At 41.1% G+C, this 27298-nt stretch overlaps 1 protein-coding gene across 3 annotated transcripts in view; it reads right to left on the minus strand.

The window, feature by feature from the left end:
* Positions 1 to 342: 342 nt before the first annotated feature.
* PPARG (peroxisome proliferator activated receptor gamma) overlaps positions 343 to 27298 on the minus strand; it is a 51234-nt gene continuing 24278 nt past the window's right edge. For all 3 annotated transcript variants that reach the window (XM_064432209.1, XM_064432210.1, XM_064432208.1), the window contains 6 exons: positions 19829 to 20056; positions 17389 to 17558; positions 15789 to 15927; positions 11028 to 11227; positions 7258 to 7708; positions 343 to 796 (listed from right to left, as the gene is read on the minus strand). In XM_064432209.1, the coding sequence (XP_064288279.1) occupies positions 549 to 796; positions 7258 to 7708; positions 11028 to 11227; positions 15789 to 15927; positions 17389 to 17558; positions 19829 to 20048 (1428 nt within the window). In that variant the 5' untranslated portion in view covers positions 20049 to 20056 and the 3' untranslated portion in view covers positions 343 to 548. The remainder of the gene's footprint in view (positions 797 to 7257; positions 7709 to 11027; positions 11228 to 15788; positions 15928 to 17388; positions 17559 to 19828; positions 20057 to 27298) is intronic.

Here is a 27298-nt window from a genome sequence, read left to right on the forward strand (position 1 = left end):
TGAGCTCTCCTTACCCCCCTTTAGAGAGCTCTGCCAGTGTCAAATCTTGTTATGGAAGGCACGAACATTTTCAGACCTGACACTTCTCCCTTTGGCCTTTGAGGCTCTCCTGGGAAGTCACACCAACCTGTGACTGAATTTTACTGTGCTGCTGCCTTGGGAGCACAAAATGGAACGTTAATGCTTCAAACATTTCCCTGGGAATGCTCAAGGAGAAAGGTTTTTATTTAGTTGAAATTTTAACTGCATGCTTGAGTGAAGCATCGATCATACTCGGACAAGCAATTTTAAGAAATAACGTAGTTTAAAAAAATTAATTCTGAAAATACTGCCAACAATTTAATGATATAGATACTTTTAATATTAAAAGTAAATTGTAAATGTGTCTTTATAAACAATATGCATAAAATAGATCTACTATACTAAGCTCTCTCTTTTTAAATGCTGTTTCACAGTAATCTCTTAGGTACGCCAAGTTTTTCCCTCATAGAAATAGTGCAATCTGAAGAACATACATCGTGTCAGGGGATCAACAGCTGCTCTGCTCATTAATACAGGTCCTTGTAGATCTCTTGTAGCAGAGGATGGAGGCTCATGTCCGTCTCGGTTTTCTTGATGACCTGCAGGAGCTGCACGTGCTCCGTGACGATCTGCCTCAGGTCCGTCATTTTCTGCAGCAGCTTTGCAAACAGCTGCGAGGACTCGGGGTGGTTCAGCTTCAGCTGCAGCTCCAGGGCTTGCAAAAGGTTGTCCTGAATGTCTTCGATGGGCTTCACGTTTAGCAACCCCGGGCGGTCTGGGGGAAGAAGGGTTGGGAGTTTATCAGCACCGTAACAGCGATTTTCTGCGTTAATTTCTTACGTGTTTATCAGCAAATTCAGATGGCATGGCCATCAGGCAGCTTGTAAGCTTTCCCTGGGATCTGCTCAAAGGGGTTTTAGAATTAATCTTGGAAACATTTCCCCTTGGTGGTCTGGGGAAAAAAAAGGGTTGTGAGTTTGTCAGCATCACAGCGTCAGTGCCATGCATTAATTTCTTACACATTTCTTAGCAAATTCAGCTTTTACAGATGGCATTTCCTGAGAACTGTCTGACCATCAGGTAGTTTGTAAGATTCCACTGGGATTTGCTCAGAGGGGTATTAGAACTAGTTTTATACCTAGAACTAGGTTTATCCACTGACACTTCTCTAGGTTTAATCTACTGCAGTGGATTAAACTAGTGGATTTTCCACACTAAACTGGGAGTGTGTGTGGGAAAAAAAGAGTGAGACAGTTGAGGGATAAACAATCTGTATCAGGTATCACTTCTGGAAAATCAAGATGTACTGATGGATTTGCATGTAATTGCTGCCACTAAAAATGTTTCCTGCTAAGGTGGATGTGAACCCATCAAAATTTAAAAAAAAGCAAAAAAAAAAAAGCATAAACTCAACTTCTGCAGTTTATTTCATTCTCCAGCACTAAAAGTTAATGAAATGTTGAATGTCTAAGCAATGAAAGCTGCATAACTTTGTTAAATTCTCACATATGACAACGACCACCATGAATTTGTTACTGCTAAAATACTTAATACTGGGCAACACATCCCAAATATCATAATAAATCGTGAAAAGAGTCAATAATTTAAATAACATTTGCTGTGTAGCTATGAAATTATTTTCATAGTTTGATCAATAAAAGCAGTGCCTACTGCAAGGCTTAAATGACTTCCCTGAGGCAATAATTCCATTTCAGCAAGGACAAGAGGCTGATCTCCATTAAAAATGTAAAAAATAAGCTGTTATTTCCTGTGATCTTGGTAACCTTTCTGAGCAGAGAGTTCTCCTAGCTCAGCTCGACTCGTGCTGGCAAAAAGGCTGGGAGAAAACAAAGCTCTTTATAAATACATCGTGGCTTTACCTCATGGGGAAAACTGCAGTGCAAACTAAAAGGCAAAGCTGGCAGGAAAACCAGCGAGGGAGCCATGAAAATGAAGATCACTGATCAGGAAAGGATACTCAGCTCTCCAAGAGGGGAGGTTCAGGCAGAGTTTTTCAAAGATAGGAATAAAAGTAATTTTGAGTGTGAACCTGGATATTTGTTTGTCAATGCACTCATCTTGCAGACATCATTTATTTATCTCATTTAACTGATAACCCCATAAAATCTGGTTCAGAAAGTCTGGGAGTAAATATAACAAAAAGGTTCCTTCTTATGAATTTTTGAGCAGTTTTTTAAGGATAACTGAAATTTTTTTGATAAACATTAGCTATTTATTTTTGGATGACCTGAATGCATTGCATGGGCTGCAAAATTGATTTGACATCTTTCTGAAAGTTGCCAAATTTCAGCGTTTCAAAGCTGGTAATACTTTGGGGTTGTGATAGCTTTAAATTCTCCTTGTGTGCTGCAGCTGAACTCTGAGCTAGCTGGGCATGACTCAGTGTGCAGGGACAGGAAAAATCAGAGAGCACAAAGAGGAGGCCTCGATTTCCCCTGAGATCCAGCTCCCTTTGCCCCCTGCTCCTTTGGGGTGGGAAGTTTTTGGGGTGTGAGATTTCAGGAGCCAATCCCAATTCAGATATTGGGCTTCAGGATCCAGGAGGAAACTCCACTGGGTCTGGAATTTATCAGGAGTCCCCTGAATTTGGGTGCCTGTGGCTGAAGTGGCTAAAATCCTGAAAAACCCTGTGAAAACCCCCAATCTGATGATTTTTTAACGACCCAGTGGGACCAGAGGCAGAAAAGATGACTCTGACAAAAGCCTAGGAGATCATCAGATGTTATTTTTATATAAGTCAATTCAAGAGGAAGGAAAATTCCCATTGAAGGCAAGAGAGATTTTTCATGAATGAGAACTTCAGGATATGGGCAGTGTTTTTTGGGTGTTGACAGTTTGCTTTACTTTCTCAGTAAAAACCTCTTACAGAGGAAAATGCTGCTTCTGTTCCAAGAAACTTATCTAAATCAGGAAAAAAGGAAATAAGAGGCAAAAGCTTAAACATCCAGCTATTATGGTATATTTCAAGCTGTTAAAATGCTCTTAAATATAGATCTGCTCCAGACAAATTTGGTTTTGTACCAAAAAGTCAGTTTTGTGCAGTGAGGAGCTGCAGAGGGATGTGCCTTGCAGGAAAAAGGAAAATGCCAGGAGAGCACCACGGTTCCCTGCTATTTATTACATATGTTTATTCACATTTCTTTTATATTTTCACTCATTGTCATACAGCTGCTTCAATTGCTTTGAAAGCTGTTCTAAAAAATGTGCACAGTGGCTGGGAAAGGCCAATAACCCCAAAGTTCTGAGAGCAAGCAGTATCACTCTGTGTAAATTGATATTCTACACTGTCTCAGGGGAAAATACTTTATTTGTTTGTTTACTTACTTATTTGGATGCCTCTTTCATGTCCCTAGCAATAATTACAATCTTTTTTACCTGGTCCTCACATATGAAATTGCCACCTGCATGTCTTTACATTTTATTCTCTTCGAGTAAATGCATTTTGCTTTTAAATGCACATTTTAAAATCTCAATGAAAAACCAGGCAAAGATCTGGCTGAGTGAACACATGGGCTCCTTCTTTTTTCTTTTGCTGAGGCAGATGTGACTCAGCACTTTGAGGTTTGTCTTCTGAGACTGTCACATGTATTGGAGTCACCAGGAGTTTGTCAGAACAAAGAAATGCTTTGTAATCAGAGCAAGAACTGCAGATCATCACTGGAGGCGTTGAACCAGAGTGCAGGATTTGTGTGGCACTGAAATAGGAGCTACTTCTTGGTAATAGTCTGGGATAAAACTTCAAATTCTGCTCAGCTGAGAATGCAGCAAAATTATTGAACATGGTGTTTACACCAGGAGCAGGGACTTGTGGCTTAAAATTTAAGGTAAAAAACACAGAGAAAACAGAAAAAGTGACTTTAGAAGCATCTCTGGTTTTAAATACCAGTTTGAATGCACATGGACTGGCAGAGTGTGGATCTTTACAGGGATACTCTGCCCTAACACTGCTGGATCCAAGTATTCCTGTATCCCAACATTCCTGTATCCCAATATTCCTGTATACAGGAATTTTATACATTTTATACACTGCTGTAACCAACCACTGCAGAAGATAATACACAAAAATTCAAGTCCATCCATGCTGCAAAATTCCCTTTTGAGCTTTCTCTTAGTTTGACAACAGCCTGCTTGAGTGAGTTTGCCCAGCTCACAAATGTGAATTGTCCCAATAAGGTTTGCAGTATTATCTTTCCTGCCCAAACTGAGCCATCCAGCTCATTCTCCCTAAAACTTCTTGTGGCAGAGTTCATTTTCAGCTCAGGTGGATGTGATATTTTAAAGATGCTTCAGTTCTTTTTCATGTATAGTAGAGCACTCACTACTGACTGAGGGTGAGTCTCAGTGGCAGAGAAGAAAAAAATCTCCTAAAAAAAAGCTTTCCAAATCTCATTTAACCAAAGTGTGTCTTTTAAAGTCACCACAGCTGGAAGGATGTTGTAATGAGGGTTTGCTGCTGCTGCTGCTGGCTAAAAGCATTTCTGTTGTACAAACCAGGTGAAACCCTATGCTCACACAGAGTCTCTCTGTCTGACCAGCATTAAATTCAGAATCCAAGACTTTGTTTGCCATTGACTTTGTTTTCCAGCACCAACAGTATGAGCAGCTCTGCAGAAATGAGTTCAGAGAAACATTTGGAATAGCTGAGGCAGAGAGAGGCTGCACTGAGCAGCTCAGGAACAGTAAAATCCACTGTGGGAGTATTTTCCATCTGTTGCTATTACAGTTAATTTGTCAGCTCCTTATTGCTGTGATTTGGGCTTTTTGCCTTTTGAGATAACATGCAAAAGCAGCTGTTTGGTTATCAAAAGGCTAAAGAGTTTTATAGGATTTGTGGCAAATTCCAAACACTTCCCAAGGAAAAGCTTTCCATGTGTGATGTTCCAGCTGGAATTATCTTTCCCTTTCCCTGCTCCTCTTCTGTTAGAGCTGCACAAGAGCCAACCCCTCTGGAGCCAGCAGAGCTAGCATAATTTCACCAGGTAATCACAGATTCACTGCCATTTGGAGCCCCTGGCTGGGATCATTTTGGGTTTCACAAAGTGGTTTTGTGTCGGAGAGGTTTGTACACAGGATTTCGTGAAGGGATTTAAGCGTTGCAGGATTCCTGCAGCAAGGCAAGTCCTCGAGGTGCTCTGCTGTTGAAATCCTGTTCTCAGTGAAATCACCCTGCTATATTCAAATAGTTCTTACAGAAACACAATTTTGCAAGGGTGTAGCTCTTACAGAAACGTCTGAGACAGCTGAGAAATAGGACCCAGTTTTATATCACACAAGATATTTTAATCCCACAGAAGGCACCCAGTTCAATAGATATCCTATCTGGCTGTAAATTCCATGATAAAAGATTTCTGTAATTGGCAACAAAGCTTAATTGTTTTCAAAACATAAACTCTTTTTTTTTTTTTTCCAAGCAGCTATCATGCTTTTTGGAAAAAAAAAAGTTCTACAAAAAGGGAGGTCTTTGTTGAAATTAAAGGATTTTCCTAGAAAGGACTGATTTATATTTACATGGATTTATATGTCTCTACAGATTTGTTTCAGAGTTTTGCTACAGTTACTTGATTCAAATTCATTAGTTCTTTACAAGTCTCTGTTTACAAATTATTCTGGAAAAAAAAGAGACGTGCTGGTAAATCTGGCTCACCCCAGTTAATTATTGTATGTGAATCACTGTCCTCCTGCAATCTAAAACCTGAGATTGGTTACATCATTCCTATGTCCTCTGGTGGAAACCAAGCACTGCTGAGGACAGGGCTCTGCTGCACACAAGTTCCCTTTTTGCAGTTAGGAGTGAATTTTGAGGGGCCTTTTTCTCATCTGTCACATTTCATTATACCAAAACCCACAAAATATTAGCATGTTCTGAGTAGTGCCCTGAGAGGCTTGCACCATTTCTCCTCTCCCATCAAAACCAACCAGTACTAACCCAGCAAGGTGTTTTCCTTCCTGAATTAATGCAGAGCCCTCAGAGATCACCGTGTCCAAGGTTTGCACAAGGAAATTTCTGGGAGGAATTCTTGTTGGGAGCAGAATCAGTGGGAAAAATTCTACTGTGACTCCTTATTTTTCCTGAGTGAAACCCGGTGCCAGGAGGAACTGGAGGTGGAATTAAATACAGATATACCTCAGAGTGCCCTCCCAGCAGCAGGGCTGCTTTTAGAACAATAGCACGAGGTTGTGTGTGATTGCTGAAATGAAATTTAATAACAAAATCCTCAGTGCTGCTCTGCGGAGGAGCCGAATCCAGAGCATTCAGCACATTCCTGCCATGGATGTGTGCAGCTCCACCTTGGGCCAAAATACACACAATCAGTAGGGCAAGATTTTATTTGTGCAACATCACTGCCTTGGGAGTGTTGGCCAAAGGAACAGAGCTTCAATGTGTCTGGAATACATCTGAAGGTGTCTAAGTGAAATAAATCCTGGTAGGCAGCACTAATTCCCAAAACAGAGCAGTGACATCACCTCAGGAGCAGAGAACACAGTGACTGGCTGCAGAAAAGCTGAAATTCAGAGTTTTTTTCAGTGAAGTGTTGAATGTGGGCAGTCTGATACCGGGAATTTCAGGTTCATGCTTTGTTCAAAGCGTGATGTATGAAGATACAGCTGAGGAAAGCTGAACAAGCCCACAATGCCTGGTTGTTTTATTTTTTTTTAGGAGACCATAATTTTCCTGAAAAATGCATTTCCCCCTCCTTTTAAAGGCAAACAAAACCTTGCATGAATGGGAGGACAACGAAAAGCACCATAACCCTGTAAAGCCAATACCATCTATCTTTTGGAATTGCTCTGGAGTCAAAGCTGTTTGTGGTCAATTAGCAAGCCACACAATGTAATTGAAGGTTTAAAAACCAAAAAAATCTCATGCAGAATTTTAGCTCCTGGCAGTGAAATTCCACCCTTCCTGTTTTCCTAAAGATAGCCCTGATTTTGTTTTCTGTCTAAATGAACCGATGACTCAGCAGGAATTTCCAGTTCCATCTCTAATATTGGGGCATTTCCATTTTCAGTTTCTGTCTGGAACTGAATAAAGGGTGAACAACAAAAAGAGATTTGAAAATGACTAAAAAAGCTCTGTGTAAATGCACTCACTCCCAGCCTGCAGCCCCGAGCAAAGTGAGTGCACTTTGCTGTTTGGGCAGGAGTTAAAGGTGTCAATTCCATCAAATCCCATATAAATTCTCTAAAATCCCACATAAATAAGAGAGCACTTACCTCCACTTAGGATAATGACAGCTATAAATATTGCCAGGTCACTGTCATCTAATTCCAGTGCATTGAACTTCACAGCAAACTCAAACTTGGGCTCCATAAAGTCACAAAAAGGTTTCCTCAGGCTCTTCAGGAACTCCCGCGTCATGAACCCTTGTCCATCGGATATGAGAACCCCATCCTTGTTCATCAGAGAGGCCAGCAGGGTGTAGATGATCTCGTGGACCCCGTACTTCAGCAGAGTCACTTGGTCGTTGAGGTCGAGGTTGACAAAGCCCGGGATGTTCTTGGCGAACTCGGTGATCTCCTGCACGGCCTCCACGGAGCGGAACTGGCAGCGCTGGAAGATGCGGATGGCCACCTCCTTGTTCTCCTCCTGCAGGGGGGACACGTGCTTGCACTTGATCTGGTCTTCTCCCATCATCAAAGAGTTCATGTCATAAATAACGAAGGGCTGGAAACAAAGGGAAATTCCAGTTACTCCCAAACGTCCTCCCTGAGAGCGTCGGACTCCTGAGGAAGCCCAAGAGAACTCAACAGCAACCCCTCAGACATCTCTGAGGAACCTGTCAAGGGTTTCCAAAGAGTTAAATCGTCATGAGGAACCCATCAAGGGCTCCCTAGATTGTTAAATTGTCCTGAGGAACCTGTCAAATGTTTCCCAAATAGTTAAATTGTCCTGAGGAGCCTGTCAAAGGTCCCCCAAATAGTTAAATTGTCCTGAGGGACCTAAAGGGTTCCCCAAAGAGCTAAATTGTGCTGAAAAACCTGTCAGGGGTTTCCAAATAGTTGAATTTTCCTAGAGGAACCTAAAGAGTTCCCCAAAGAGTTAAATTGTGCTGAGGAATCTAAAGGGTTCCCAAATAGTTAAATTGTCCTGAGGAACCTATCAAGGGCTCCCCAGAGTTAAATTGTCCTGAGGAACCCATCAAGCACTCCCCAAAGAATTAAATTACCCTAAACCTATAAAAACAAATATCCCCACAATCTTAAAATTATTTACAGAAAGGCCAAGTAAAGGGGGGGAAGGAGCACTATTTTAAAGTATCCAGAGTTTTGCCTTTTCCTTTGCTTGTTTGCTTTTTGTTTTATAGAATGTTCTGTAATTCCAGAATCCAAAGTTTGGAATGTTGAACAAAAGGTTTAAATGATACTACTTTTACCTGAATTATAACAGCTTTTATAAAAGAGAATCTAATGAGTGGAAAGGAACCTTTTATCTTTTTTTTTTTTTTTTTGGTAGAAAGAGAATATTCTCATTTTGATTCCTTTATTTACTTTCATGTTCCTTTCATGTTCTATCCTAGGAAACACTGCAAATAATATCAACTTTATGGTATTGATTAACAGACAAATGTAGCCTTTTTGCTGTTAATTCCTGTAAAAATAACAACATTAGGATATGTTTAAACCCACTCAGCTTGTCTTTGGGAAAGAAAAAACAAATACCATGCTACAAACCACAATTTGGAACACAAAAATGAGGCTGACTGTGAAATAAACTCAACTGGAACAAATCAATTTTGAAAGCAGCTTAGCAAAAGTAGTGCCAGAATACTTGTATTAGGATCTGGAAACAATCTCTTCCAGAATATGCAAAAGAAGCTCCTGGGTTTAAAGAAATGGTTATGTGAGGATTTCTCAAATTCATTTGAAGAATCTTCCCTTCAGAGGATTAATGGCTGAATAGTTCATTGCTGATTCAATCAGTGAACAAATCTCACTGATAGGAATAGGTGTGTTAACATACTTGATAAATTAATTAAAATACAGGGGATTATACTCCAACAATCAGACTAAAGAAATAATTTCCTAAATGGAGGGTTATTTATGATTGCAGATTGAAATAGGGATGCTCATTCTCATGGTTTTATGTTTACAGCTCCAGACCATGACATTCCAGGAGGGACAGTGTGAGGGATGAAATTATTTTCCCACTTGCACTGAGGATTTCAGTGTGAAACTGAAACAACAAACACTCTGCACTGTGAAAATCCAGGAGAGCAGGAGTTTTTTCAGGTAATGACATTTTGGCAGCAGCAAAGCCATTAAATACATATCTGCACATATGGATATGCACACGTGTGGAATAGTGGAGCAACAGGATTGCAGCAGATGCTTTCAAAATGCATATTTTGGTTCTAGTGGCAATTTCTACCAGTTCTTCCTAGTGGGAGCACCAAGTACAAGAAAAAGTCATTATTAGTCCATGCCCACATGCTTTAGAAAGCTGATATTACACTACGGGACTATCCATGATAGATTAAAATTAAGAAAGAGTTCAAAACAGCCAAAGATTTTTTAATATAAAGATTCAGATGAACTTGAGAGTAGAATCTGCTGTCAAATGAGCTCTGTATATCCCAGGAGATGATGAAGAACTCATTCCAGTTTTGATACACTCACATGTCTATCCAAACAGTTTAAATTAACTCAGATCATACAGCAACTAAAAAATAACATTAATTTAAACCATGCCTATAGTAAACAGTTTGATGCTCCAGAGCACCAAATCCATTGATAAAACATGAAAGTTGTCACCACTAAATACTCAGGGTCACTCTTGCAGTGGTATCTTCAAGAAAGACTTGAAAACTGGCAGCACTGAAAAGCTGGATTCTGTCTACTGTATTATTGCTGTTTCTAATGTGCCAAAGTTTAAAAACTCCCCAAATGAAAGGAGAATTAATTTATGCAATTATACATTTACTGGGTGAGAATAGCAGTGGTGGAACTTTCAGGCATGAGTAGGTCAGGTCGCACATCAGTTTCTGCAGAATAAATGAACTTAGCTAAATCAAACTTTATGCTGAAAAGTTACTCACATTGTTAGTGCCCACCACATCTTTTATGTGAGGGGTCAACCAATTTCTGGACAACATTAAAATTATTATTTTAATTGTCTTTAAGGAAAGGAAGAAATACCTTTTTGGAGCCTGAAATACCTCCGAGTTACTGAAATTCTTAAGGAAAATAAAATACACTGCTGTAATCCTGACAATAAAATTTATGCCAATGATTCTAGAAAATAAATCAAGCTAAGAGTTACAAGTTGTGGAGAACTATTTTGTTCTTTAGATAGTAAAATACTGTTACCAACATGATCAGATATTATTTATGCTCCTCTCACTGATACAGAAGATTATTCTGCATTGCAAATGAAGTTTCCAAGGCAATCCACAAACCCACTTATCACTAGTCCTTACTTTTCCAAGATTTTCCTGTCCATTCTCCTAAAATTCCAACTGCACCAACTCAGGGCACTGCTGTGACCTGAGATAACCCAGAGAAAACAGGAATTCATCAGAGCTTCATAAGAACGAGCATCACATAAGAATGTGCTGGGGCTGGAACCATTTGCCACTTCGGAAAAGGAATATTCCTCAGGGAACAGCAATTCCTGACAGCTGGAGAGACACCTTAAACAGATAGTGTGGGAGATAACCTCTGGGCAAGGAGAGGGAAAACGGGAAGAAAGGATCAGGGAATACAAAAAGGTTAAGGTGACCTTCAAATTCTTGTCCCGGTTTCAAGTATTTTATTAGGTGAACTTGGAGTTTTTTCAAATAATGTTTACTTATCCTATCTAAAAACATTTCCTGTGTTTCAGAGACAGCTTGAAATGTGTAACTGCCAACAGCAAAGTGGGTTTTTTTGGGGTTTATTTTAGGTTCAGTGTTTTGTAGTTTTTTTTTTTTTAAGAGCTGCGTTGTCAGCTCTGCGAACCATTTACTCAGAAAAAAAGGAAGAAACAGAAAGAAGAGGGAACTGACTGATTTGTCTGTCGTCTTTCCTGTCAGGATGGCCCTCGCCTTGGCTTTGGTCAGAGGGAAGGACTTGATGTAGGAGTCGTAGAGGTGCTTGGCCAGTGCGCGCAGGTCGGCGGACTCGGGGTTCAGCTGCTCGATGTCGCTGGAGATCTCTGCCAGCAGCTTCTCCTTCTCCGCCTGGGGCATCCGCCCGAACCTGATGGCTGAGAACACCACAAGAGTTACAAAACCCCACATTTCAGCGGCCTTTCTGCCACCTTTCTGCACCTGCCGCTGCTCCTCAAGAAGCACATTTGAGTTTTCGTCGCCTTTCGGCGCGGGCGCCTCTGTTGGGTTAGGCAAGCAAGGAATGAGGGTTTTCTGCATTTAGTCAAAACAGCTGGAGAACTTTAAAGAAATGTAAACAAACAAATCTCAATGAGGAAATCATCTCTGTGCCCATTATCATACCTTGCTTAGAAATGCAAACCCCCTGGTTCTACCTCCAATCTACATAAAATGCAGGGAATATTTAAGGTATTAAAGTTCTGCTGGCTCAGGGTGGGAACCACCATTGAGCCTTGTATTGTTCTGGGCAAATCACCACATGGATCTGAGATTCTTCATTTGTTTAGAAACAAAACCCTCACATGCCTTGCAGGAAGGAATTCCTGAATAGTTCAGCAGAATTTAACGGTAGCGAGTGCTATAAAATATTAACATCAGAATGAAGGGATGGGGAAGGAGGTTGTACAGGGAATAAAAAGCTGGAAAAGGCTGAGTTGTTCATGGCACCTCTATGTAAGTGCAGTATTGAAAAACCAGGAAATGGTTCTACCTCATCAGATGAGCTCAAAATTGCTCAGATCTCCTCTGCACCTCCTCCTTTTCCATCCTGTACTTTCTAAACAAGACTATTTATCCATGTGGGGACTGACTGGGGGTTGTTTCAAACGAGCCATCAAAATCAAGACTGATTTATCACATGATATTTCGGTAAACAGAATTTATTTTGTTTTATGAAAACAGAACAGAACAAAAGAGCATCCAAACAAGAAACGGAAGGAAGAAATCAAGGTCTGCATTTTGGCCCTAGGGGGAAATAGAAGTATTATGAATATTTTTTCAGTGATTAGTGTGTTCCTTGGATAAAGGAAAAGAGCTGGTAGGATCATATAGAGATGATTTTACTGGGGATGTTTATTTTGGAAACAGGCAGACACTTTTCTGTCAGTTTGCTGCAATGTGTTGATGGGCAAACAGGACATTTTATTCCAAGAATAAATAATTATGTCACAACACATCCCCCCATCTCCATTTTTCCTATATTATATTTATTGATCAGTTGTCTTATTTAATGGCTGTAGAAACAAAGTTGTTTATTTTTATGACTGAACTCCTCTTTCAGCAATCTTAGTCTGGGAGTGAGATGTGCTGGATATTTCAGAATTACTTGGATGTCCCTGATATTAAGTTATTAAATATCCTTGATATTAAATTATATTGAACACCAGCAGGAAATGATTCTGTTGTGGGCTGACTCCTGAGAGCTGAGGTTTGCAAAAGCAGATTCACAATCTGGAATCCCACTGGCAGAAGACTCCATTCCATCAAAAGAAAAGATGATCAGGACTCAAATGTATTTTAAATACAACATTTCATTATAAAGTATATTTTAAATATTAAAATTCGTTAACAAGGAGGGTTGTGATTCAAGAATTCCTATCTTACAATTTCATAGACATAGGATTTATTTTTCCATAGAATAAATTATTCCAAATGTATTTGGAATATATTTTTTGGTGAGATATCAGATGCAGCAGATTCTGTTCAATGTTTATTAGCATTGCAGGCAAAATCTGGGGCAAAATCAGTTTTGTGGCACTAGCCTAGAAGTTTCTTTCTGTAAAAATCCTCGTCACTGTCATTTTCAAGGGGCTGAGACAAAAACCAGGGAGAGCTCAGGCAGAGAGAGGTTGATGGGAGGAATTGGGAAAGGGGGATTTTGGATGGGAGGAGAAGGAGGGGCTGATGATGATGCCAGTTCCAATGGTCAGGCTGGAAAAGGAGAGCCTGGGGAGGGATCAGCAGGGCTGGGAAAAGCCTGGGAGAGCTCTGGAAACCCAGCTGGCTGAGGGGGTTCAGGTGGCAGCTTCTCTCCCAGCAATCCCAGACTCTGCAGGTCTGGGCAGGAGCCTGCAGCTGGAGCCTGGATTTCTCTCTTTCCTTGGGCAGTTCCTGCTTTTCCTTGAATTCCAGCATTCCCCAAATGTCAGGAGCAGAAAGCCAACAGTGAACAGAGTCAGTGCCTCGTGCTGCATTCTGTCCTTTCTGTGGAAGAACTACAATATTTATCCTCACCCCAGGTTTTACCTCTTGCAGAAGTTAAATGTAAAAAAGAGGGTTGTTTATAGACTGTTCTGTAGGGCACTGCTCTTCTGATTGTCTGGATTATTTCTGGGCATAAAGGAGACCCCAAATAGCCCATCAGTGCAGTTTGTTACACTAGAAATCAGGAGGTAAAGCCAGGCTGGATACCTGTCTGATTTCAGTGGAGATGTGCCCACATTGAGCAATCCCCTGCTCCCAGAACTGATGACAAAGACATTGCCATGTGTTCTTTTTATCCCATTGCAGTAGCTGAGTTCATATCAGCAGCACTTTAGCAGAACAGAACAAAATAAATGACATTTCAAAACAAAAAGAACCGAGCTTCTGCTCAGTGGCACTTGAGAACCCAGCCTGCACCACTCAGGGTTAAACCCCGAGCAGCACTGTGGCTAGAGAAGGAAAGGAAAACAATATTCCAAGCATGAGAACACCACTGTCTTTTTTAACCTTTAGCCAAGTGGTATGGAGCATTTCTACGTGAAAAAATGTGGCTGTAGCTGCTGAGTGTCTCCTTGCAGTCCCCCTTTTGTCCTGATCATTTTGCAATAATACATCCACACAGGACCGGAGCCCTCAGGCACAAATAACCCACATTCTGCCTCAAAGCGTTTAAAATTCTGCTAATTTCCCTAAACGAGTGCCTGAAGTGGAATCTGGAGATGCAACACTAAAATGTGTCTCAGTGTCATTGGTGAAACCCCCTGGTTCCACCTCCAGTCTACATGAAATGTAAAGAATATTTAAGATATCAAAGTTCTGTTGGCTGAGGGTGGGAACATGGGTAGGAACACATCCAGTGTTGCATTTCTTTATGTTTCTGGGTCCTTAAAAGTGAAATTCAGCTTTTTTTGATAAATTAGTTTATAGATTATGATGGAACGAGGGTGTTCTGTGCAAGGCAATGTACCCAGAGTGGACAAAATAAAAAAGGCAAGTGTAGAAGGCAATGTTTGAATAGAAACACTGAGTCCTTGTTGGGAGAACTCCTGGATGGAGCAAAGGAAAATGTTCCTTGGAGCCCTGGGGAAAATGGCTTTGCCCTTTTTCTGCCTCTCTTGAATCCTAGAACCTTTTGGTGCCACAGCTTCTGCCTGGGAAGTGGCTAAAGAGGGAAAAATGCAGATGAAATGTGAATTTTAAAGTTGTTCTAGATGTTGTGAGGCAGAGAGAATGGTCTGGGCCATCCCTTCCTGATGGAACTGCCCATGGATCCCATGGACACAACTGGGAGCTGTGCTGCCAGGCCAGGAGAGAATTTGGCATGCACCTTGAAAATAATAATAAAAAATCTTCCTGAATTACTATAAAAATACCCACAGTAGCATTTCAAAATTAGATTTATTTTTAAGGGTTACTGTTGCATCCCAGGAATTTGAAAACCATATTTTCTATTAGCAAAACATTTCCCAGACCAATTTACATTCAGTGCATGTATTAACTTTGCAAACCACAATCCAGCTTTCCTCTTGGGGACAGCACACTCATTTTTTATATTGAAAATAATGAAAGTTCTAAAAAAACCACAGAGAAATTATTTTCCCAGTCATGTTTGCAATTCTTTACCCCTAGAATTACATAAGTCTCTATGTTATGACATTTAATTCCTGTTTTTACTCAGCTTTGCCAAAGCAAGGCAACAAAGAATCTTCATTATGTCCTTCTGCCCAAACATTCATAAGTATTTCCACATGAATTGCTCTGGTAATTTTAAAGTTCAGAGGGATTTTCTCCTAGAGCAGGATTGTGATATTCATCCTGCCATTATTTATGGTAAAGAAGGCAACCACAGATGGGGTGCCCTAGGAAGGAGGAGGATGGGATTTTTAAAACTGAACAATTCATGAAAATGAATGTTTTCTTTTCAAGTTTGTTGTGTTTCAGTATGAGAAGTGCTAACCCAGTGATGCCAACAGCCCTTGGTAAGTGAGCTGTGCAGCAAATTCAAGTTGTTCTTATTCATAAGGCTTCAGATTCTCTAAACCATATTTCATAATTAAACTTTTAGCTTCCAGGAAAGGCATCTTGAGCTCCAGCAAGAAAAAGGGTCTGGTCATAAAATGAGACAGTGAAGTGAAAAACAGCAATTACACAAGGGATATATTCAGGAGGAACTCCCAATGGGCAGGAATGATGGAGAGTAAAACCATGTTTTTTGATGGAGAGTAAAATCATATTATATATGTATTAAAGCAAGAAAAGCAACTGTTCACCTATCTGATTTTGATGTGAAAGCAATTCTAAATCATAGAGAGGCTCCTAAATCAGGGCAATCTCTGTGACCCATATGTCTCAAGTGAAGGTGTGGGCATTCCAGCAGCCCTTCCAGCAGCTGTGCTGATGTCCCACGTTCTTTTCCAGATGAAGCCCTGCTGGTTCAAAGTGCCCTGCACTCACCATTGTGTGACATCCCAACAGCCAGGCACTTCTGGAACCTGCAGTACTGACATTTGTTCCTGCTCTTCTTGTGGATGCGGCAGTTCAGGTCGCACCTGTCGTAAATCAGCTTCAACCGGATGGTCCTTCGGAAAAAGCCCTGCAGGGAGCAGGGAAAACAGGGATGAGGTGGAACCAGGGAGCTGCCAGAGCATCCAGACCCTGCTCCCCCCACCCAGAGCACCTGAGAGATGGATTTCCAAAGGAAGCACAGCTCCTGTCACCATCCTCTCTGCTCCTGTTCATCCTCTGACCTTGTGTTTCCAACCCCATTCAAAAGAGGGATAAAATTCCCAGAAAGCTGGAGAAGCTTTAGGGAGTCAGTGGGGTTTGAAGGACAAAAGGGATGGAATTTAAGGGCACAAAGGAAGTAAAGCTCTGTTTGTTCTACTGCTCATGGGACAATTATCCCAAATCAAACACGACATTTTAAAAATTTAAAGTTCACTACCAATGTAGAAAATTTGTTGTAAAAGACAACAACCCAAAAATTCTGCCAACAGCAGTTCAATTTCTGGTAAATTAAAATAGCTCTTAGTTCTCTTTCTTCTGTTTAACAATGTTGTTTTGGATCACTTATAATTAATTAATAAAGTTTATCCAGAGTTATCTCCCTTTTTTCCCTTGTAAAAATGATTTTTTCCTCACAGGGAATAATAACAGTAAAAGCATGATGCCAACGTTTATTTATATAATTAACTGCAATTTAAGTAATGTACTTTGTACTTATTGCTTTATGTGTGTTCCTTATTCACTGCTAAGAATTTTATTTAAGCTCTGGATGGCTTCTTTTCTTTTAGTTATTTTCCTCAAGATACTGAAAATGGAGAAGATGGAGATTTCACATTAAAATCTAATGTTTTTCTTTGAATTCAATGAAATATTAATAATTTAATTCTCTGACATTTCTTCTCTCATTCCTGAGGACTGAAATTTTTACACCATTCATTTGTCCTTTATAAGTCATAAACACTAAATATCACTGACATAAAAATCAGTGTGGTGTTAAAACAGCAAGCTCATTCCTCAAAACCATCAGACTTCTCTGTAGTCAATTAAATGTGTAAAATGGGTTAAAAACCTGAAATTAACCCATTTGAGTTTCTGAATAACAGAACCACAAATTAATTAGAATAACAGAGCCTGAATTTTGTTCAAAGCTTTGGAGTTGGGCATGAGTTTGGTGCATTCTAAGAATTCAGATTTTCTGCACATGATGCCCAAGACAGCAGGAATGAAATACGCTTGCATGACTGAAAGAAGGAGAAAAAACACACAAAAAAATTTGAATAGATCAATACCATCAAAAAGAAAAAAGCAAGCTTTTAAAAAACAAGCAAGGTTTTACAAAACAAAGTTTTAAAAAAAACAAGGTTTAAAAAAAAAAGCAAGGTTTTAAGAAACTCCTGCTTATTAACCCATAAATTATACGCAGGAAAACTGATGCAAAGACCTAAAACTTATTTTTTTTAAAATACAGCACAAAGGCGTGATTTTACCAAGTGATGATTGAGATGAAAACAGTATGAAATGCTAATCCAGGTGCTTTTTTGGAGCTCACCTTGCAGCCCTCGCAGGCGTGCACGCCGTAGTGGAAGCCGGAGGCTTTGTCGCCGCACACGCGGCACTCGATGGCCATCAGCGAGTTGGACGCCTCCTCGTGAGCTTTGCTGTACAGCTGAACCTTCTCTGAGAAATAGGGTGGGGAAGGAGGCTCCAGCTTGATGGCACCTGTGCACAGGGGAGAGGGGAGTGGTGAACTCCAGCTGAATTTATGGAGGAGTGATGCCTTGGGAGGGCTGCCCTACAACAGGGGCTAGACAGAGTTACAGAATGAAGCAGGGATTTATTCAAAGGATCTCCTCCATGGATGCCCCTTGGGCAGCACAAGAGCCCAGCCAGGGCTGCACCCAAGATGAACCCAAATGGTCCCAAAATGCACGAGCGCTCCCGGGGTCTCTCCCTGGGATCAGCTCTGCTCCATGTGCAGATTGCAGTTCAGTGTCCAATCCCAGCTGCAGCCCCTGTAGTCCCATCCTGCTTGTTTTTCTCTCTCCAGCCCACGGGGTTTGTGCTCTTGGGGCTGAGATTTGGGTCATTTGTCCTTGGTGCCCAGCTGGAGCAGGAATTGTTTTGTCTCCTTGCTCTGTGCACAAAGCTCACCATCCCCTCACATGGAGCCCAGACCCACACACTAAAGCAGCACAGAATGTGAAAAATATAAAAGCTAAAACCTGAGGCACCAGAAGCAGTGAGGAATAAGCACAAGGCATCCCAGGGACGCTGGGCTGGGATGGCCAGCTCTGCTCCACAGCAAAGCCAGCAGCAGAGCAGGGCTGCAGAAGGAGCTGGAGCTGCATTGCAGTGGCTGCAGAAGCTGGAAGGGGCAGGTTCTGCTGGACAAAAGGTGTTACAGATCCAGCTGTCAGCTCGGTACTGTGCAAGGGTTTCAAGACGGATACTAAAAATTAATGTATGGAGATCTCAGGCTTTACTCGGTCTCCACCTGGTTTATTCCCTCAAGGTGTTGAAAACTCCTACAGGGAGAAGGGCTGGAGTGTCTAATCTAGTTTAAAACATATTCAAGTGTCCAATAGAGCTATATATTCAACAATATATTATTCAATAATAATAATAATATATTATCATACATAATAGTATTTATATTATTATATAATATATAGTGAATTATTGTATTATTATATTATTGAATAAATATTCTACAATATATAATACATATGCATATAGGATAAAATAATACTGGATATTTCCAGAAATCTAGCTCTCTCCCGGGGAAAACTGTTCAACTTTGGGTGTAGTTTAGAGATAAATTTTCTCTTCTGAAAGTTTCTAATTAAGAGAGCAATTTCTAATATTGAATGGTCTCAAACAAGTAAATATGATGTCTTTAAATCAATCATCACTGGTCATAGAATAGAGCTGTGACATTTGAAAGTTACATTACATCACAGCAGTGATGTAACACAGTATTAAAGAAGGTGAATATTTTTATTTTTCCAGATTGGCTATACTTAACAAACTGGGAAGATTTATTCCTATATAAACTGGGAAGAAATTATCAAAGTAAACATGAGGAAGAATTTATGCCATCTAAACTCTGCTGCACTCTTTAAAACTACTTGGCATTAAAGTGTTATGGATATTTCTAATTAAACAAAAGAAAAATAAATGACTGGTAGAAAAATGCCCATTCATTTATTACAGTAGTAGTGCAGAGACACACAGCTCCTGCTTACTGAACCACCCAAATTAAACACCACAATTTCCCCAGAAAGAATTCCCTGAAAGAGTTCTTGTACAGATCACGACAAATAAAAGTGAGGTCACATCTAAGCAGAAGTGGATCTTCAAAAGATTTCCAGGCACAGCAACCTCACATTCCTACTCTGAGTAGGAATGAAGTGACAATTTATTTAGGAATAGGTCACTTCCTTTCTTAAAAGGAGGGTTTAGTGTAATTTTTCAGTGTAAATTGTAAGGAGCAGCATGTTTCACAGCAGGTAAATCATCCAGGAGCTGTGATGGAGCTGTAACAATGCTGTGCCTCAGATGTAGCCAATATTTCTACTCCATCCCTTCTGAGGCTGTTTGGAATTGAAAAGCTGCACATATTAATAATTCAAATTATGCTCTGTACCCTGGGCATTCTTCAACATTCAGGGAGTTAATTCTGCACTGTGTGCACTGAGCTCAAAGGAAAAGCTGCACACAAGGTGCAGGAGTCGGAGACATCAGAGGGGTTCATGTGTCCACTAAAATGTAATTTTGGATACTTTATGGTACCTGTCCCAAACTCCAGCTGCTGCTCTGGCAGGATGAAGGTCTGCTATGAGCATTTTCACTTTTCTGTCTGCCCTGCAAGAACATCTCTGCTGACACAGGAGATGTGAATTCTAAAGCCATTTGCTGCTAGCACACGTTCCAGGGAATGAAGGCAACATGGACACGAGGGAAACACTTCAGAAAAGGGCAGAGCTTACTTTGGCAATCCTGGAGCTTGATATCATATTTATAATCCAGGCCTGACTGGTCAGCTCTGGCAAGGGGAAGATCTTCATAGTGTGGGGAGGAAATGCTGGAGAAGTCAACGGTGGTGAAGGGCTTGATGTCAAAGGAATGTGTGTGATCATCCATGGCTGACAGATCCACGGGGCTGATTCCAAAATTCAGGGGCCAAAACGGCATTTCTGTGTCAACCATTGTAATCCCTGCAAACACCAACAAGAAAATGACATTTTAGGATGTTTATCTCCAATCTGCTCAGCCCCAAGCTGAGCTCCAAGTGTCCCATGTTCACAGGCTTGAGATTAAACTATAACTGCATCTCTCCATATCAATAAATGCATATCAATAAAATTAGTAGTCTTCCACAAATAAGTCTCATTTTTGCAAAGGCTAAGCACCATTCTTCCCAAGTGCCTGAAAATCTCAAGGGTTTTTATATTAAGAAAAACCCCCAAAGTAGCTGGTATTAAATAGTGGTGGTTTTCCTCCAAATAACTAGAAATATTTGAAAACTGTGCTCGTTCGAGTTTGCCAGAAGTTTAATCCCAGTCTTGAACCCGAGGATCAAGGAAATGTAAGTTATGACTTTTCAAATTCCATATATATTTATGCAAACCTTGAAAGCAGAAAACAAATAAGAAACTTCTATCTGCAAAAATCTTATTCAAGCTGAATGAATTTAGATTGAGATACAATATGTTTTTCCAAGTCCTCTTTTGACAAATAGCTGAACCAACATCCTTGATTTAGATACATTTCAACTATGAAAAAGTTTGTAAGTTACAGCAAGTGAACCAAAATCCTTGATTTAGACAGATTTCAACTATGAAGAAGTTTGTAAGTTACAGCAAGTGCAAAGGCTATTTTATAACCAGTGTCTGTGTTTAATTTTCCACTATTTATAAAAAGAACATTCTACCCTAAAAATAGAAGAGATGTTTCAGAACTAAAATAGCTTGGTCACTTTGGCTGTTTAATTTGGACTTTAAACCCAATCAAGTGAGTGGCCTTTAACCTCCAGATAACAGAAACTTTGATTTGATCTGCTTTGAATCAAAACTACTCTGTCACACAGCCAGAAGTGCTGTTGCAAAATAAAGATATTGGAGCAGAGGTGCTCCAGAGTTTGGAGCTCACCTGCTCTTGACAGGTAAGTGAAGCTGTGCCTGCCCTCCATATCAGCTCTGCTAAATGCCAGTGCCCAGAATGGTGGCACTTTGCCTTCCCTCAGGAATGGCACCAGCGTTCCTCCCACTTTTAGGACTCCCAGCACAACCCTGCAGTTCTTCTGCCTTGACCTTGACAACAAAGGCTGCAAGGGATCTTCTAAATCCTTACATTTGAGAGAGTCTCACTGCAGTGGGAACAAAGAAGTGCTGATGCAATCCCACTGGATGGGATATCAGGGATGTTGTCCTTAGTGAAAGGAGGGAAACAACAGGGTTTCTAATTGCCACTTCAAAGTGGCAAATCCCTGGGGAAAATCCATGACAGCTTGTCAGAGCACCTTGGTGTTGTGTGTTATCTCCCAAATGGTCAAGTTTCAAGTGCAGGGCTCAAACCATGAGCTGTGCCCAGGCTGCCCAGGGAATGGTGACATTCCCAATGCTGCCAGAGCTCCAGGAGCCCCAGGGATGCCCAGGGTGGGATTGTTGGGGTGGCTGGGCAGGAGCAGGAGCTGCACTGGATGATCCTTGGGGGTCCCTTCAGCTCAGGAGATTCTCTGATTTGATGACATTTTCTGTGAACACAAAGTGAAATCCCTGGCCATGAACACTGGGAAATGTCTTCCCAAAACAGATTTCCCAATGAAAAAGTAAACTAGGACAGACTCCTTCTTAAGAGCCCATTTCTTGTAACGGCCAGACTCATCTTTAAAAAAATACAGAAATCAAGAGACATTTAAAATTGGTTTATATTCCTTTAGACAAAATACACCAAGGGTTATTACTTTCTGCTGGAGCTCTGCCTCAAGGATGAAGGATGGATACAGGCACAGCCCAGGTTCATCCCAGGAATTCCCAGGTTTCTGTGTGGACAAGGAGTAACTGCAGGAAACCAAATCATCAAAAGGCAGGAGGACCCACAGCCACAGCTGCCCCTGCACAGACACCTCCCTGCTCTGAGGCAGCTCCTGGAGAGCTTCAGCACCTGCTGAAAGGCAAGGACAAGCTGGGGCCACTCTCTGAGGAGAGGTGAACTCCACCACCTGCCCCTGATCCTACTGAAAAATGAACAGTTTTCCTGCACTCTCCACCAAACCTCTGAAAAACATTCTCACAACCTGGAGACCTCATCACTTTGTCTTTTCAAGTTCAAAAGCTCCAGTTCCAAAGCCCTGTGGGCTGAACAGCAATGTAGAGCTGAGCTGGGTTTCACTTCACTCAGCCCATGGCTGGGATGATCTGGAGAAGTCCATGATGTGTAACATGAGTAATTCTGTGGCACTCCTGCATCATTACAACCCAGAGTGTGCAGGAACTTCCCTGGGTACAGATATCTCACAGCTTAGACAAACTCAGATACGCAGGTGAGTCCAGAGGTCTGGCTTGGCACACACAAGCTCCAAAATCTAAGGGCTTGTAGTAATTCCTTATCAGAAATCTCGTTTCCCAGTCAGCCAAATCATTTCAGCAAAGTCTACCAAAAAATGCCAGAGTGGTTTTGTGGTAAAAGCATTTCTAGCCCAGAAGCATGATGGTTTCGATTTTTATTACATTTCAGAAGGAACAAAATAAAATTAAATAATTAATGAGTAACCTGTTGTTTAAGCATCACTGAATAGAAGGGATTTGGTTCCATGCATGCTCTTTTTCCCCTGCTAGTTGTTTTTATCTCTGTGTCTGTCCAAATCACACACATGCTCTGTATGCTGAGAACAGAGGAAACACAAATGACAAGATCACACTGAGGAGAAAACCAGGGAATTGTGGCTGCACCTAGCAGCTGCTGCAGGTCACTGAGTAATTCTGCTTTCTCCTACTCCCCTTTCTGCTCTAAGGTAATCAAATCTGGAGCCAGCAGCCATTTACAAACCTTTAGTCAAAAGCCTATAAACTCCATCCCTTCCAGAGGTTAACATGCCATGACTTTCAAGATCCCTCAGTAATATTGTTCACAAGCATTTCTGAATGATGAGAACTTCCAGGTTTGCTCAGGTATTGGGTATAAAACACAAAGCATCTTGATACAGTTTTAAAGATCAAATCTTCACATATGATTTAAGCAAATTATGGGTATCTTGTTCAATTTAACAAAATTTCCTATGACAATAGAAACAACAAATTCCAACTTTCAGATGAATTTATTTTAGAGATAGTAAATGAAGGAAACATTTTATTAAAAATTAAGGAAACATGCTATTTTTATTCTTGCATTATTGAAAACCAAAATGTGAAGACTGTTCCCATGCTTAATGATTATTTTACAAATACTTCTATTTTGCATGTAGCTTTACTTGATTTTTGCTGTGTACTTTGTCTTTTTTCCTCCCCAGGAAAGAGGAATGACAACATTTCCCTCTGAAAAAGAGAAAATTGACTAATTGTAGTCTTCTCATGGCTTTAAAAGACCCAAAAAACCAACAACCAAGATTTAAAAAATCCAATGGACAAGTCCAATGAACAAACTAGAGAATACTTTTATAACTCACAGCTGCTTGTGTGACATACAGGTAACAGACCTGTAAGTATTTCTCTGATTTAGAGGATTTTCATGTGCAAAAATCCTCCTCAGCCAGCACGAGGCCATGCAGAACAGCAGCAGAGATGTTATTTGGGAAGTCAGATGGAGGAGCTTGGACATTTAATCCTCCAAAAGAGCAGGAGTGGAAGAGATAATGCTGCTGAGATAACATCTAATTCTGAGATAGGGAGCTTGCTGAGTGCCTTCACCTGTTTAATCTCCTGTGGAGCTGCTCAGGGTCATGTGCAGGGAACCAGAGGCCCTGAGCTCACCTGGCACAGCCACCCCTGGTCAGTCTGCTGCTGATAGGCAGAAATCTCATCTCATCATCACCTCATCCCCTGACTGATCTGCTCTCCAGTTCCTCAGACAGTTATTCCCTGCATTTCTGCTACTAGGAGAACATAAAATCTAACAGAGGAGATTGCCATGGTATGAAAAACATCCTGGATCACGAGCTGCTCTTTACCATAAACACTACCTGTGCTCAGGTAACCTGAAGGGCCTGTTGTGCTGCATTCTAGACACGCTCTTTCCAGACAAAACTACCAAAATATGACCCTACAGGTATTTAATGAAGCAACCAGAACATACATCCCAACTGTCGGGAGTTACAGAAAACAAGAAGACAAAAATAAATAAGCAAAGCCTCTCAGCTTTATTAAAATCCAGGAGGGTATAATGGCATGGCATGGGCAAGAATAAATATGGACAAATTGATATGTGAGCTAAATAATGCTATTTCTATGTAAGAAATACTGATTTATGGATCTGAAAAGCTCACAGGCAGGTAGGTCAGATTTAAAAGGAAAAGCACTTCCAAATAATAGGATTTTCAAAATCTGTGGGTTTTTCTTAATGAAGACAAATTTAACAGAATAGATTGGATTCCCTCTCATGTGTAAATGTGTCAGAGTTTGTCAAGTAAACTCATATGCAAGTTCTGCTGAACTTAATGAGACTTTTCCCACTTAATTTAATTAAGGCAGCTCAGACCCTCTGTGAAATGATGTCTACAAAAGTTGGTTAAGATCACACAATCATCCTCAGCTTTTAGAAAAAATTTAGAGATGGTGAAGGGGCAGCTTGATAGCCCATAGATCCAATTTATTGATCTATTTGGAAGAATGACAATGCATTTTATGTGTGCCTTGCAAAACCACAGTGATGGCAGCACGTGTACTGAGCTGAAGACCTGCGCTGATCTCTCAGAGGAGAAGGGCTCTGAAAAGGGAGCAGAGAGTCCTGTGATAACCCTCTGCATTCTCCTTCCAAAAACTGAGTCCTCTCGCTGCCTCTGACACAGAAATTCTGTGTGGCAATAGTCGAGCAGCTCAATTCTGCATTTTATCAGTGCTCCTCTCAGCTCCCAGACGTGAGGGACTACTGAACCTCAGGTTATTGAGGGAAAATCACACCTTACTGCATTTGCTTTTCCTGGCCAGAACCCCCTCGGATTCTTGCCCCAGTTCTCTGTTTTTGCAGTGAAAGAACACTATCTTCCCTCCCTCCCCTCCATGCCCTGTGCTGCCCATAAAACATCTCTCCTCTTCAGCAGATGCAGGATTACTCCACAGATTTGGAATATTCCTGCTAATGCTGGAGTACAGTGGAGCTCTAAGCTTGAAATCTTTACGAGACAACTTCCTCACTAATGAAGATTATATATTTTTCACTAATAGCAGCTGCCACTGTAACGGACTTTATCTAACAGACAACATTTGCATCAACCAGAGATCATTTTGTTTCTGATTTACCAAACTCTGTGAATTTTTTGTGTCCCAAATGATGACTCAAAGCTGTTGCCCATTGCTGTTTCACACATTCCCGGCCGGCAGATTCCCGATTTCCCCCCATTTCCCGAACCTCTCCGTGTCCTGTTGCTGCAGAGTCAGCAGAGGGAGCACAACGTAACTAAAAAAAGTCCTCTTTCCAAGAACTCTGCTGGCACAGTGATGCTCCTAAACAAACAAACAAACACAAAAAGGGTGGAGAAAGAGCCTCGGTGCCTGATGCCCCCAATTCTGAGTTTGACAAAATCAGTGCTCTGCCAACTGCAGAGAAAAAGCAAAGGAACAGCAAAAAAAAAAAACCCTATAAAGCCTTGCTTTAAAAACCCACTACAGAATTTTTTACTATTTAAAAGGAGAGATATAAAGATGTTTCTGTTTTGTTTTTATCCACGCACACACTCAAAACGTTGTTGGAATGAAACAAAAAATGTTTCAATGGTGTGATGATGAACAAACACACTGAACAGCAATATTGATAGGATTAAAATAGTTATCCACCACTCATTTCCCAAAGAAATCACACATTAGAAACCACTGTGGATGTGGGAAAAGGGTCCAGGCTACTGAGAGGATAAGTCCTGTTAAAATTTTGATTGTAAATTCAAGGGGTTTTTGAAGCCACAGTGTTGCCCCCCTGTACCCAGCCTGGAGCCAGGCATCCTCCTGGGGCACCACTGCCCCACCAGACCAGGGAATTTCCTTTTCAAGGAAATTTATCAAAAACACTCACAGGAATGAAAACTGACCTCACTATTGGACAGAAGAAGCAAATTTTTATGGGTTTGTTTCAATTAAAGAACTGCAAACAAAAGTTCCCCGTGCCTTAATTTAGCTGTGAAAACAAAGAAAATACCCAGTGTCTCTAGCAAATGTTGGGTGTCAAAACAGCTCCATAAGAATTAGTAACTTAATGAAAAAACGAGCTCACAAATGACCAATAATGGCATTTTTTTGTTTTATGCTAATGGCATAGGTGACTTTAAAAGCACTGCTGACTCCAAGCACATGAGATGACATTTTCCTCTCTGTTCTGCAGGTCCAGCTCTGAAGCCATCTAAAAATGGCCCCAAAAAATTGACATGTCCACCTGAAAACCCCAAAAGAAGCCACAAAGAGCATACTGTTTGGAAAGAAGGGAATAAACACTCTGTGTTTATAATCAATAAAATCAGAGGAGGGCTCTGGAGCAAACGGCTTTGTCAGCCCAGGGCACACCTCAAGGGTTAATCACTGAGTAGGAGGGGCAGGAGCTGAGGAAAGAAAGGCTCCTCTCCCACCCACTGTCCAACCTGCAGAACCAGCACAGGGCCCAAACTCTGAGAGCAAAAGGAAAAGGGGCTGAGAGGAATGTTCAAGGTGTGCCAGCAAGCCCAGAAACACCAGCAAACACTGCTGGGGATGGATGCTCATTGCTGCCCCATCTCCCAGTCTCACCACTGCTGGATGGTCCAGAAAACAAACAAACACTGCTGGGGATGCTCAGTTCTGCCCCATCTCCCAGTCTGACCAGTGCTGGGTGACCAAACACTGCTGGGGATAGTCAATTCTGCCCCATCTCCCATCTGACCAGTGATGGATGGCTCAGAAATCAAACAAACACTGCTGGGGATGCTCAGTTCTGCCCCATCTCCCAGTCTGACCAGGGCTGGGAGGCTTAGAAATCCCAGTGGTGCAAGGGCTGCAGAGCCCTGTGGCACCACATCCTTCAAAAAGCTAAATAAAAGGTAAAGGGGGAGGTAATCCATTCATCCTCTCAGCAAGGCTGCACAGTAAAACACCAGGAGAAACTGTATAAATCCAAACACTTGGAAAGGCCAAAAGAAAGCAACTCATAAATCAGTGGGAAATGTATTTTATTCCTATAGCTGAATTATAACTACAAGCTGTGCTCACTAAAAGCACAGTCCATAAAATTTACCACACTGTTTAAGAGGCAGTTGTTAATAGAAACAAGGAAGAAAAGCCCAT

This window comes from Passer domesticus, chromosome 9 (assembly GCF_036417665.1).
Source record: "Passer domesticus isolate bPasDom1 chromosome 9, bPasDom1.hap1, whole genome shotgun sequence".
In the NCBI taxonomy this organism is placed as follows: Eukaryota; Metazoa; Chordata; class Aves; order Passeriformes; family Passeridae; genus Passer; species Passer domesticus.